The 13,586-nt window shown below is 45.0% G+C and overlaps 1 protein-coding gene across 5 annotated transcripts in view; it reads right to left on the bottom strand.

The window, feature by feature from the left end:
• Nucleotides 1-13,586, bottom strand: part of NEBL (nebulette) — a 673,305-nt gene that overhangs the window by 175,933 nt on the left and 483,786 nt on the right. For 3 of the 5 annotated variants that reach the window (XM_029588726.1, XM_029588729.1, XM_029588727.1), the window contains exon 8: nucleotides 4,141-4,254. The exons of the other annotated variants lie outside the window; for them this stretch is intronic. In XM_029588726.1, coding sequence (XP_029444586.1) covers nucleotides 4,141-4,254 — 114 coding nt within the window. The remainder of the gene's footprint in view (nucleotides 1-4,140; nucleotides 4,255-13,586) is intronic. 5 annotated transcript variants of the gene reach the window in all.

Raw genomic sequence — 13,586 nt, 5'->3', positions numbered from 1 at the left:
GAGACTCCAGTCGTCCGGACAGACACCGGAAGAAATGGATTTACTCCCACGAAGGATGGCTGGAGACGAAATCTGGTGAATGGCAAGGCTGCTTGTGGATTCTTCAGGATCAAGATAAGGAACGAAGGAGGACTGTACACAAGAGAATGGTACCTCCAAATGCAAGGGCATCTGGACATCTGAACGGGTGGACATCCAGACATCTGACATCTGGACAAGAGGTCGAGACGACATCAGGATGAGTGGACATCCAGACATCAGGACAGGCAGACAAGCAGACATCAGATGAGAGGACATTGGACGAGGGAACATCTGGACGAGAGGGCATCTGAACATCTAGACACCGACAAAGAACTCCAGGGCATCAGGAAGGGGAGCCAAGGACTGGAACATACCATGAAGAGATCCAACAAGGGACGAGACCCAAGACATTGGACAGAGACATCAGGAACACAAAGAATGTGGAACAAGAAATCATCTGGCCAGGAGCAGCAAGATGGACCACGATGGGACTCCATGGAGCTGGAGAAGTCCAAGAAGTCCATGGAGCAGATGTAACTCCATTTGAAGGCCCTGAGGAACTGAAGCAGAGCTTTTATATAGGGCAGGACCAGGAAGAGCCCTGAGGATGTCATCTGGTGGGGCCGAAGAGCTCTTCCTGCTTCTGGCCCTTTAAATGAGGAGGAGAGGCGCGTGCCCACAGCTAGAGGGACCCCGGAGGCTGGAGGGCAGAGCCAAGGCCTGAAGCGGTGTCCTGCTGCATGGTGGAAGAGGGAGCAGGCCGGCGGCGGCCTGCTGCCATGAAGAGGAGCCATGCTGGGGGCGGAGTCCAGCCTCGATGAAGAGCAGAGCTGCAGCGGCTCCATGCCGCAGGCGGGGATCCTGGTGGAGACTTCCCTGCTTGCCAAAGATGGCGTCAGCAGCGTAGCTCACTGTCGCGAAGGGGAAGAGCAGCAGCGGCAAGGCCGCGAAGATAGGAGGCATGGCGGCAGCCCAGGCTGTGAAGAAAAGCATCAGCGTTGTGCCTGGAGAAGGAGAGAGGTGAAAGCCTGTCTGCGGGATAGGGTCCACGGGCAGGATCGCAGCAACATGTACGTAAGAGTTGACACATATGAACACAGAAGACTGACAGTTGCGTCACCTACCACCCTCTGAAAGGAGCCAGTAGCCAAATAATGCAAATCAGTCTTGATTTTCACCTCAAAAGACAACCTGTGACAGTGGACAATATGGCTCATATGGTTACACAACTTTCCAAAGTTGTTAAGAGTTGTTAAGAGTTCTGGTCAGTATGAATACCCTCAGGCATTGTTATTCAGATTGTCAAAATCTGCCTTGGGGCAAATTATTTTGCTGCAGGAGGCTTAATTTCTCCTGCAGCGGACATAAGAGAATAGAGGCATGCACAGAGCCATTGACGTTTACCCCAAATGAATATCTCTCATAGTCTGGCTGAGTAAAAAGAAATACTAACCTCTTTGTACCTCTTTTTTTTTTACAGGCCTCTGTTAATTGTAAGAATTTGATTCATCTGTGACAAGTGACTACCTTCAAACGATCCTTTCAGACCAATATTATACTACTATTATAATGTAATTTAATTATAAAAGAACTTATTACTTGCTCTAGTGTAAATTCTAAGTGAGTTCAAAGCAACATACATAAAAATATAAAAATAGATACATCATACTATACACCATAATATTACCAAACTTCACTAGTATGAATCATCTATATATTAACTATTCAGGTGGACCTGCAATGTGGCAAATGCCTTGAGATTCTTACGAAAGTGCCTAAGTTAGGTTTGGCCCTTAATATATCAGATAGCGCATGATGATGTGAAGATCATGTTACTGTTTCTAAAAAGTGGCAGAAAGAGCTAGAAAAGATCTCTTTAAAAATGTTTTCTTTTTCTTTTATATTTATTTAGTTTCAATTTATTCCTCAACTCAAACATGTTAAAAAGAAATAATCCAGATATCACAAAAGAAAACTTTTTCCTGAGAAAAGTTCCATTTTAATGTAATTAAATATGTGAAAGTGATAACTGTAATTTTAAACTGTGTTTTGTTGTGCTTATTATTTTGTTTTAGTGTATTGCTATATTGATTTTATACTGGGCATATTGTAATCTGATTTTGTGGAAACCACTTTGATGTCATAAAAGGTGGCATATTAAGTGAAATACAGTAATGGCCGAATGTTAAATCGGCCACGCGCACAAATATTGTCACTTACGCGTGTGGCCAGGCCCTGCGCTCGCCGTGTGCATTGTCAAAAGGGCCCGGCCACCCGCGAAACTGACAAAACGCACATAATTGCCGGGCCCTGTCTCAGGGAAACGCGTGCTAGCAGTCGGCTGGTGCCTGCAACCTACTTCTGCTCCAGGGGAGCAGTAAGTAGTGCAACAACATTTAGGGTGGGTTAAAGGGGTGGGGAGGAGAAGAGGGAAGGGGTTTAGGTGGGAAATTCCCTCTCAGTCCGCTCCTTAATTGGAGCGGACTGAGAGGGAACAGAGGAAGGCCCGACTGTGTCACCGCGTGTACTTTTACAAAAGTAGGGCCCCCCTCCCCCTGCCCGCCGCCCACACATGACTGTAGGCCACGGATTTTATAACATGCACTCACTGGCGCGCACAAGTTATGAAATCGGCGCATCCATGTGTGCGCGCCAGGAAGTGTGCACACACATGGACATGCACGCACCTTTTAAAATCTACCCCTTAATAACTAGAGTAAATGGAAACAGCCAGTCAGGAGCTGGTTCCCATGAAGGAAAAGAAGCTTACTTTACATAGGAAAAGAAGGCTTCTGAGATTGCTCTTTCTGTGTCCCTAATATTTTTTTTTTGTTTCATGTCCTATCTGAACCAAATTTTCAGGACATGTTGGGAGGACATAAGGACTTCAAAACGGGTATATTTTTTTCAGATCCACATATATGTGCAGACCATGGATGTGTACATCCCACATAACTGGCATCTTCAGTTCAGGGTGAAACTTCTTGTAACTCCCATAGAAGAAAATGGTATAGATATTCAGGCAAATAGCAGACCTGCTAGACTTTCTCTTGCTCTGAGGTGTTTGGGATAAAGGACTCTAGGATGCAAATAAAACTAGGTATCTAGAGAAGGAAGGGTGAATCACAAGTTGTGTGTGGGAAAGGAGGTGGAGAGAAACCTGATAATGGAAAGTAAGGTTGAGCTCCAAATTCTGCGTGCTGTGAGAATAACTCTAATCAGATTCTGGTGAATATCTTTTTGTTAGAGTGGCCAACTTTCTCCTTTTATGACACTAGATGTGGCATTACATAACAGTAACATAGTAATGCTTGCAGAAAAAGACCAAATGATCCATTCAGTCTGCCCTGAAAGTTTCTAATGATAGTAACTGCCGCTCAGTGCAGGTTACCCCCATGCCTTAAGTTAAAGGTAGTAATATTTACAATCAAAACCAGGCAACTGTCAAACCCATAACAAAATTACTGTTAGCGGCATTTATATGGGGTGATCAGCTCTCTTGATCATTCAGACAATGCTGCTTGAATGTGTTTTGTTTATGGACTAGGCCATAGAAATAGTCCTCACTTTTTCCCTAATGTCTGTGTATCAGGACCCTGGACCATAAATGTCAGGACTCACTTTTTTTTTTTTTTTTTTAGATATTCAGGAAAAGCTTCTATTCACTTTCTGGAAGCCAAAACGTCTGCAGTGAATTGACCTGTATAAAATTTCTAGATGCAATAGCGTTAAATAGGGCTGACTCAGCCTATCCATTTGACATGAAGCCAGTTGGTGACTCTAAATCATCTCTAAAGTATCCTTGACCTTAGAAAGTGGAGAGTTTATAGGATCTGTAGGACTGGTATAATTTTCAAATTACAAAAATAGCAAGGCACACTTAGAGTCTGATAGCTGAAAACCCTACAAAAAGGTGCCAGATAGGCTAACGATTGGGTTTTCTACCTTATCTTCCAGTGCCATGAACTATAATTCCCTTCATGCTAACAATCAAAACAATATCACACTATCATAATCAGATTGCTGAAGTTCCTACAACAGCTTTTGTGGATAAAGGGCAGTCCATCAAAACTGACTGCTGTGGCAGTTTCCAGAACAGACCAAAGCAAACACACTTACATCACTCGCCAGGAATGCTGCGACTTGGGCTTGCCTGAAAGCAGCACTTTCAAGGGGGTTGTACAACGATTTCTTCCCCTTCATGTCCTTATTAAATTGTTCTTTATATTTAACCTATGATAAAAGCAAATAAATTAATGAATGCATGCTCTTTCATAAGCATTAAAAATCCTGGATTTTTCATCAGATGTAAGAACAGAATTTGGAACAGTGAAGTCATAGTTGCTGAAAAAGAGGTTAGGAGCTGCTGTCTTGATAGCAAGCTGAGAGGGATTTAGTTTAGATCCTAATGGGAATAGGGAGCTCCTGTATTGTGTTTATGCTTATATTTAGATGTTAATTTTAATCTCAAAGGGGGTTTTGTATTTGTATTTGATATGACGCAATATTTTTTTAAAATTTTTGTTGGATTTTGATTGAATTGTATAACTATGTTGTCATTTTAATTGCTATGATCTGCTTTGTTCTAGTTCCACACTTGTAAAATGCAGAATACAAATAATTAAATTAAAGTCACTATATATTAAGAGAATACAGAAAATAAATAATTCTGAGTTTACTGAAGATAATGTTAATAGAAGAAAATCAGAGTTCCAGTTAACCTTTTAGGGGCATCAGAAAATCTATGCATTTATAGATGGAAGTACTCACTTTTTTTTAAAGTACAAATAAAATGCCATATATTTAAATGAAAAAGTCAATATTTCCACTTCTGAAGGGAATTTATTTATATATTTTTGGATATAAAATACGCCAACTGAAGTTGTCTGAGGCTCTCCAAATTCAGCGTTATGAATCACTATACAAGACTATTTTCAAGTCTGTATTATTTTAAAATTATATTCCATCTTTCATGACTGCTCAGGCACTTCAAAGTGGATTATATTCAGGTACTATAGCTATTTCCCTGTCTCCAGAGGGCTTACAATCTAAGGGGGTCACTTTCCAACGGTATCGCATGCGAAAAGGGACTTTTCGCGTGTGATATCTAAATCGGGGCGGAGTCCGCACTGGAAGGGGAGGAGTCGGGGCGGACTCCACAACGACTTAGCTGACGGTGAAAAGGTAGGACACCTTATCACTGCCAGCAGCGCGCCCAATAGCACCACCTGTCACGGTAGCGCTATTGGGTGCGAAAGCCGGCAGCATTTGCATTGCGGAGGTGTAATCGCTGCCGGTTTTCACAACCTCATAAAATCCAGGCCTATGGGCCTCATTTACTAATCCTTTTTCCCACAGACACAGAATGGCAGATAAGCCTTAGCAGATCAGGCCCTACATTTGTACATGAGGCAATGAAGAGTGAAGTGATTTGCCCAAGGTCACAAGGAGCAGTAATGGGATTTGAACCCTGGCTTCCCTGCCAAGTGTGCAGCTGCTTCTTGCAATGATTCACCCGCAAGATTTAGAAAAAGTATAATAACATTTACTGCAATAATATCTTACTAGATTGTTTCCAAGCGATTTTTCTTGACCGTACTAATATTAAATTGTATCATGCACCATGCATCCAGGTATATTCTGTTTCTTAATATATAGTATACAACACATGGATTTGTTATGCTCATATTGGACTCTTTGTAGGCAGTAATACCTTTCATTGAACCATTGTTAGAATAATCAAACCATTCTAGTGACTGAGTCTTCATAAGTCCCATCTTCAAACATGGAAAAGGCCTATATGGTACCAAAATATCATGCCCTAGATAATCTTTGGATTGTTTTAATAAAATATTTTACAAATTGGCATTTTTTAATATTGCCAGAAAGGGATTTCTTTTTGTTTCAAGCTAAAATAGGTACACCAGTATTGCACCACAAGTACTGTCAATTTGTACACTTATTAAGTGGCTCAAAATAAAAAATCAAATTATGCAGCAATAATGAAAATTTCATGCAAAGCATATGGTAGCCAATTTTTATATGAATTCAAAATAAATACAAAATCCCAGATGAATCTTAAAACAAGGAATCATCACGATATGAGGCTGGTTGAAAACAGAATATAAAAACAGTATGGATACTAAGGATGTGCATTGGTTTGAAATGAAATAGGAAATGCCAACAAAATTTCCTATTTTCTTTCATGATGTTTTCAAAACAAAACAAAAGAAAAACCAACAAAATTTGTCAGTTCATTTCCAGTTTGTTTTGAAAAAAAGAGAAAAACTCTCCAGGACAGACTGAAGATTTCCTTGAGGCATTTCAGGACTTCCCTGGGGTTTCCCTGGACCCGACCCAGGACTCTCCCTAGGGCCGACCAACTGGGATCTCCAATTTCCCCCCAAAAGGTAGTGGGGCCAGGAACCATCCCGGTCCCCACTTATATAGAAACATTGAAACATGATGGCAAAAAGAGGCTGTATAGCCTATCTAGTCTGCCCATCTGCCCAACTAATTTAGCTTTACAGTTCCCATCACACCCTCAGAGATGCCCTGTATTTGTCCCAAACTGTTTATTTCCTCCCCATTTCCAGTGAGAGGCTGTTCCACGTATTCACTACTCTCTCTATAAAGAAATATTTCCTGAGATTGCTCACCAGTCTACTTTCTTTCATCCCATGAACCCTCGTTCTAGATCTTCGCTTCCTGCGCATGGAAACCTTTGAGATATTTAAATATCTCTATCATAACTCCCCTATCTCACTTTTCCTCATGGGTATACATGTTTAGATCCTGTCTAGAGGGGCAGGTGGAATGCCCACTCACCTCTTGCCCCAGGTAGTCTGCATGAAAATAGCACCAGCAGCCCTGAGAGTCACATCATATTGTAACATCAAAATGGTGCATTCTCAAAATTGGCCAGTGCCATTTTCCTGTAAGGCTGTATGTTTATACATGAGCATTTACACAAGGAAAGTATATGATGTGCCAGAATTTTTATGTTGGTCCAATAACAATTATTGCAACCTGCTAAGAATCCAGTTTTCTTCACAAACAATATGGCCACTAGAACTTTGCAATTAGGAGAAGGAAAACAAATATCTCCTTATACAATTGATTCCAGGTCTGTAACTCTCAGCCTATAGGTATTTTCTGAGCACAAAATAAATGATTAATAGGAAGACAGAAGGAAAGAAAGACTATGAATGAGACTATTATCTACATTCAACATTTTCTTTTTGTACATTAACTCTTCTTCTCCAGCCAAGAATGGAAACATTGAAAAGGTCATGTATCCCTCTTATCTTGCAACATAGGAATCTGTGACAAACTGCCATGTCTTCTAGTGTTGACAGACTCACAAGGGTATACCAGAACAATGTGAACATAACTCGGTTATCACTCTGCATAGCTCCCACACTGTTTTCTTTTTTAGTAGCTATGCCTATGATGTAGAAAACCATCTAATTGGATCAGCTTTAACACAACAGGGGTATCTTGTCTTCTGACAGATGCTTTTGGCCACTGCAATGTCTTCTTCATGACTACATATATTATTATGCAAGAAAGTATACTATTCCTGAGTCCCTGGCTGGTAGTACAAGACTACAGAAAGTGTATTTTATTTCAAAGGGAGGTTTAAAATCTATAGATATGTACATACTGAAATTCCAATCTAATCAAAAGAACATAAGAAATTGCCATACTGGGTCAGACCAAGGGTCCTTCAAGCCCAGCATCCTGATTCCAACAGTGGCCAATCCAGGCTACAAGTACCTGGCAAAAACCAAAACACTAAGAAAATCCCATGCTTCTGATGCCAGTAATAACAGAGGCTATTCCCTAAGTCAATATGATTAATAGCACTTAATGGACTTCTCTTCTAAGCATTTATCCAAACCTTTTTTAAACCCAGTTCACTAACGATGGAGCGCACTGTTACCCCGCAATTGGACGCGCATTTTGGACGTGCTAGCTTTACCCCTTATTCAGTAAGGGGTAATAGCGCGTCCAAAATGCGCGTCCAACCATCCCCCCCCCCCCCCGAACCTAATAGCGCCCGCAACATGCAAATGCATGTTGATGGCCCTATTAGGTATTCCCGTGCGATACAGAAAGTAAAATGTGCAGCCAAGCCGCACATTTTACTTTCAGAAATTAGCGCCTACCCAAAGGTAGGCGCTAATTTCTCCGGAGGTCCCGAAAGTTAAAAAAAGTAAAAAAAATAGAAAAAAAAATTTGAAATCGGCTCACAGGTTGAAAACCGGATGCTCAATTTTGCCGGCGTCCGGTTTCCGAACCCATGGCTGTCAGCGGGCTCGAGAACCGACGCCAGCAAAATTGAGCGTCGGCTGTCAAACCTGCTGACAGTCGCCGCTCCTGTCAAAAAAGAGGCGCTAGGGACGCGCTAGTGTCCCTAGCACCTCTTTGTACCGCTGGCCCTAATTAAAATAAATTAAAATACTGAATCGTGCGCACAGGAGAGTGGTGGGTGTTCGCCGCGCTCTCCCGCGTTTTTACTGTATCGGCCTGTAACTACATTAACCACATCCTCTGGCAACAAACTCCAGAGCTTAATTGTGCATTGAGTGAAAAAGAATTTTTTATTATTAGTTTTAAATGTGCTACTTGCTAACTTCATGGAGTGCCCCATAGTCCTTCTATTATCCAAAAGATAAATACCCGATACACATTTACCCATTCTAGACTTCTATCATATCCCCCCTCAGCCATCTCTTCTCCAAACTGAACAACCCTAACCTGTTTAGCCTTTCCTCATAGAGGAGCTGTTCCATCCCCTTTATCATTGCAACAATATCTTTTTTGAGATGCGGCAACCATAATTGTACACATTACTCAAGCTGTGGTCTCACCATAGAGTGATACAGAGGCATTATGACATTTTCCATTTTATTCACCATTCCCTTCCTAATAATTCTTAACATTCTGTTTGCTTTTTTTGACTGCCGCAGCACACTGAACCGACAATTTCAATGTGTTATCCACTATGATGTCTAGATCTTTTTCCTGGGTGGAAGCTCCTAATATGGAACCTAACATCAATTATTTTCTCTATATTAGTCCTGGGGGAATTCTGCGCTACTGCGGAGCGCAGAATTTGTGCAGAATCTTCCCCCCCATTCACGGCACACAGGGGGCCTTCCATCTTCGCAGCAAGCAGAGTACAAATGGAAAGCCCACATGTGCCATGAACGGAGTGTGCTCCACTCGTGGCAAAGATGGAAGGCCCCAGTGTGCCACGAACAACATGCCCAGGCCTTCATCTTCGCCGCAAATGGAGCGCATCCCGCAACACATGCGGAACATGCTCCGTTCGCAGGTGAGAGAGAATATGTGTGTGAGAGAGGGGAGGGGTGTAGGGAAGGGGAGGGTGAGAGAGAGCAGGAGGGTATGAGAGAGAGCATGGGAGGTAAGGGGGGGGGGTGCCGGTGAGAGAGAATGTGTGTGTGAGAGAGGGGGGGTGAGAGAGAGCAGGAGCGTGTGAGAGAGAGCATGGGATGTAAGAGGGGGGGTCGGGGGATGCTTGAGTGTGGGTTTCAGAGAGGGAGCCTAAATGAGGGGAGGGGTGTGGGGGAGGGGAGGGTGACAGAGCAGGAGGGTGTGAGAGGGAGCATGGGAGGTAAGAGAGGGGAGGTAGGGGGATGCTTGAGTGTGAGTTTCAGAGAGAGGCAGCCTATATGAGGGGAGGGGTGTGGGGGAGGGGAGGGTGAGAGAGAGCATGGGAGGTAAGAGAGCAGGGGGGGATGCTTGAGTGTGGGTTTCAGAGAGAGGGAGCCTATAAGAGGAGAATGTGAAGGAATGTGTATGTGTGAGAGAGATTGGGAGCTCGTATGTATGAAAAAAGAATTGTGAATATGTAAGGGTGTTAGCCTGTGTGAAGGGATTGTGTATGTGTGAGACAGAGCTTGTGTGAAAGGGTGCATGAGAGAGAGATATAGGTAGCCTGTGTGAGGTGTGAAAGAGAAAGGGAGCTTGTGCGGGTGTGTATGCAAGAGAGAGGGCCCTGTATGAGGGGATGTGTGTGTGTATTGTGATGCAGTACGACCTGGTCCGGGGCAGAAACAGCTGAGACACAGCCGAGCAGAAGCTAGTGGTACCAAACTTAGCCACCGGAGGGCGCTGAGGAAGGTAGCAAAGACTACACTTCCCAGGTTCCCCGAACCAACACCTGACCCCTGGCTGGAGCCTGAGCAGGAACAGGTGGAGGAAATTGGGACTGATCCCTATGACTCAGCATGCTCTATGGAGGCTGAAGAAGAGGGCGTGCCCCCGTGGTGGAGCTGGCCACAAAAGCCCGGCTCCTCGGAGTCTCTGGAGGAGGAGATGGAGGTAAGCTGGGGAGAGGAAAGCTCCAGCTGTTCCTCTATGGAGGTGGAATAACCAGGAGGTTGGGGGATGGTAAATCCAGTATTGCTGTATGGATGTATGAGACAGGCGGGAAGGGAATTGTGTTTTAAATGCTGTGTACCCTGGGGCTTGTAAGGACAACCCCGCATTAATATAAGGCTGCAGCCGCTGAGCTACAGCACCACATTAAACTCCTTATTGATTAAGATCCTTTTTCTGTGTACTGCTTGGGAGTGCCAGGACTGGGCCTGGCACTCTGACTAGAGGCTGTGAGGAGTCCATAGCAGCGCTATGCTTGAGCTGTGCAAGGGGACAAGACGTGTCATAGGAGCGAAGCCAGAGGCCTGAAGCCCAGCAAAGCCCCACAGCACGCTGAGCGGAGGGACCTGATCGTGACAGTATGTTTGTGCGAGAAAGTGAGGGAGCCTGTATGAGGGTGTGTGTATGTGTATTAGAGAGAGGGATTATGTGTGTGAGAGAGGGAGGGACAGAGGGAGCCTGTGTGAGGGGCAGTATTGAGAATGGGGTCAAACTCTGGGACTGGCAATAGAGTGGAAGGGGTTGAGCCTAGAGGTGGAAGGGAGAGTAACTGGCAGGTTGAGGAGTTGGGGCCTGAGAGGGCAAAGTGGCCAGGGGAGTAGCGAGAGCGAGTGGAAGGGACACTCTTACAGTGAATTTCTAGGAAAATTCTGCTCAAAATATTTAAAATTCTGCATCTTTAAGTAATAACTTTTTTCTGTATTAATTTAAAATGTAATTACTTAAAGACTGTCATGTAAATTATGTTATTTTGACCAATATAATGTTTGCGGAATTTTGCTGAATTTTAAGTTTTTGTGTGCAGAATTTTACATTTTTTTGCACAGAATTCCCCCAGGAGTATATAGATCACCTTGCACTTGTCCACATTAAATTTCAAATGCCATTTGGATGCCCAAACTTGTCCACTTTAATTTCCTCTTGTTATGCTCAGGCTTGTGAACCCTTGGGCCAACGGGAGGATGGTATACCTTAGGAGGAAGATCCGTAGGTTCTCCCGTCGAGTGGCGAGGCTGAACAGAAGATGTGACCAGCTGATCCTCGGCACTGAAGACTGAGATGACCATGAAGGCAGACGAAGAGTCGTGACGTCAAGGAGAGGAACTGTGTCTTTGCCACTGGAAGCCCGCGGTCCCCCCAGTAGGAGCCCGTAGGGACTCCGACCACTGGGACTTAGGTGGACCTTTGGGAGGTCAAGGAGTCGAGAGTTTGGTGCAAGGGCTAACTGGAGCTTCACTCCTGGAAGCCCACGGTCCCCCCGGGAGGAGCCCGTAGGACCCGGGCCACTGGGACTTAAGTGGGCCCTTGGAGAGGATGGTCCAGAAGAAGTCCAAGGTCAAGTGCCAGAGGGTCGTCGCTTGCCAGTCCGAAGTCACACACCAAGGGATTGCCTCTTGCCAATCCAAAGTCTGGAACCAGGAACACCAAGAAGAGACAGGAACCAGGAACAAGGATCCAAAACACTAGAAGACTCACCGAAGCAAGCAGACTTAGACAGCGCTAGAGGACGTTGCCAAGTCAAGGAATGAGCAGAGGAAGCCTCCTTTTATACTTCCTCTGCTCTGGCTCATTGGAAGCATCTGTAGGTAATTAAAGGGCTTAGGTCCCTTTAATTCTAGTGAGGAAGCGCGGCCTCGCACCTAAGATGGTGGTGGCCATCTTGGATTCCCGGCCCGTGGGGAAAGCAGCCCGACGCCGCGAGGAGGGAGCAGGGACGGCTCCCAAGCCCGGAGACCCCCGCGGATGCCCGCGCCAGCACACGGAGGCCCAAAGGCCCCAGCACTCGAGATCCACCCGACGCTGCTGCGGCGGCCCACCGGCCCAGTCAGGTAAGGGGACACGGTCGCGGACGTCTGCGGTCGCGGAACACAACACCTCTGCCATTTGGATGCCCAAACCAGTAGTTAGTAATTAGCAACAGTAATTAGAAAATTGAAACAAACAAATGGAGTCAAACTGATAGAGCTTAGTTACCATTCTAAATTTCCTATGAGAGACTGGAACCATCTGGGAAAAAAGTAAGTGGTCCATATTCAAAAGCCATTGAGACGTATAAGGTAATAATTATCTGTCTAAATGGCTTTCCTGGATGTATTAAGTCCTTATCCAGCTAAATTCTAGCCGGATAAAAAAAGGGGCATTTCAGGGGCATTTCGGGGAGGGGCTGAGAGATCCAGCTAACCCAGCCAAATATCGAGTATATCCGGCTAGGTAGCCGGATAATTCTAGACCTGCTTCAGAGCAGGCGTAAAGTTATGCAGCCTTGTGTTGCCGGATAATGCGCTACTTAACTGGATATCTTGAAAAGATATCCGGCTAATTAGCACTGTCATCTACTAAATAAAAAATAAGTTGCCCCCATCCCCTCCCCCCACAGCATGTCAATTCATACATTGTATTCCAACCCCCCCTCCCCCCCCCCACCCCTAAACCTTTTTAAATTGCAGAGATTTACCCCATTTTGGAAGCCGGACCCCCATCCCGATGTTACCTTTAAGAGGAGCTCAGCCTGCCTCCTCTCTCCCGCCCACGCGCCCATCGATACCTTTTTTCTTCATCGCCGGGAGTGAGAGAGACCCTCTGCCCCGCTCCTGGCGCCTTCCTGCGCTGCTCTGACAGAGGACGCGCTGGAAAGAGTAAGCTAGCGTTCCAGTTTAATGCTTCCAGCCCTGCCTCTGTCAGAGCAGCGCAGGAGGCAGAGGGTCCCTCTCACTCCTGGCGATGAAGAAAAAGGTATCGATGGAGAGGGGAAGCAGGATGGGGAGGGGGTGTGGGAGCCATGCTTAATACTAGTGGGTGGGGGGGGGGGGGGGGGGAAGCAGGCTGAGCTCCTTTTAAAGTTAACATCGGGATAGGAGCCCAGATTCCAAAATGGGGCACGTCTCTTGGATTTAAAAAGTTTTAGGGGGTGGAGAGGTTAGGATACAACGCATGAACTGACTTATGCTTTGGGGAGGGGAGTGGGACTGAGGGGATGGGGCAGCTTGTTTTTTTCTTTAGCGGATGACAGTGCTACTTAGCGGGATATCTTTTCAAGGTATTCGGTTAAGTAGCGCGTTATCCGGCCACAAAAGGCCGCGTAAGTAAAAAAATCTACCCGGCTATTTTTTATATTATTCAGCTATATGTAGCCAGATAATTTTAGGCTGGTATAT

This window comes from Rhinatrema bivittatum, chromosome 2, assembly GCF_901001135.1.
Source record: "Rhinatrema bivittatum chromosome 2, aRhiBiv1.1, whole genome shotgun sequence".
NCBI lineage: Eukaryota > Metazoa > Chordata > Amphibia > Gymnophiona > Rhinatrematidae > Rhinatrema > Rhinatrema bivittatum.
The sequence above is the reverse complement of the archived record's forward strand: the minus strand, read 5'-3'. Positions and strand labels throughout refer to the sequence as shown.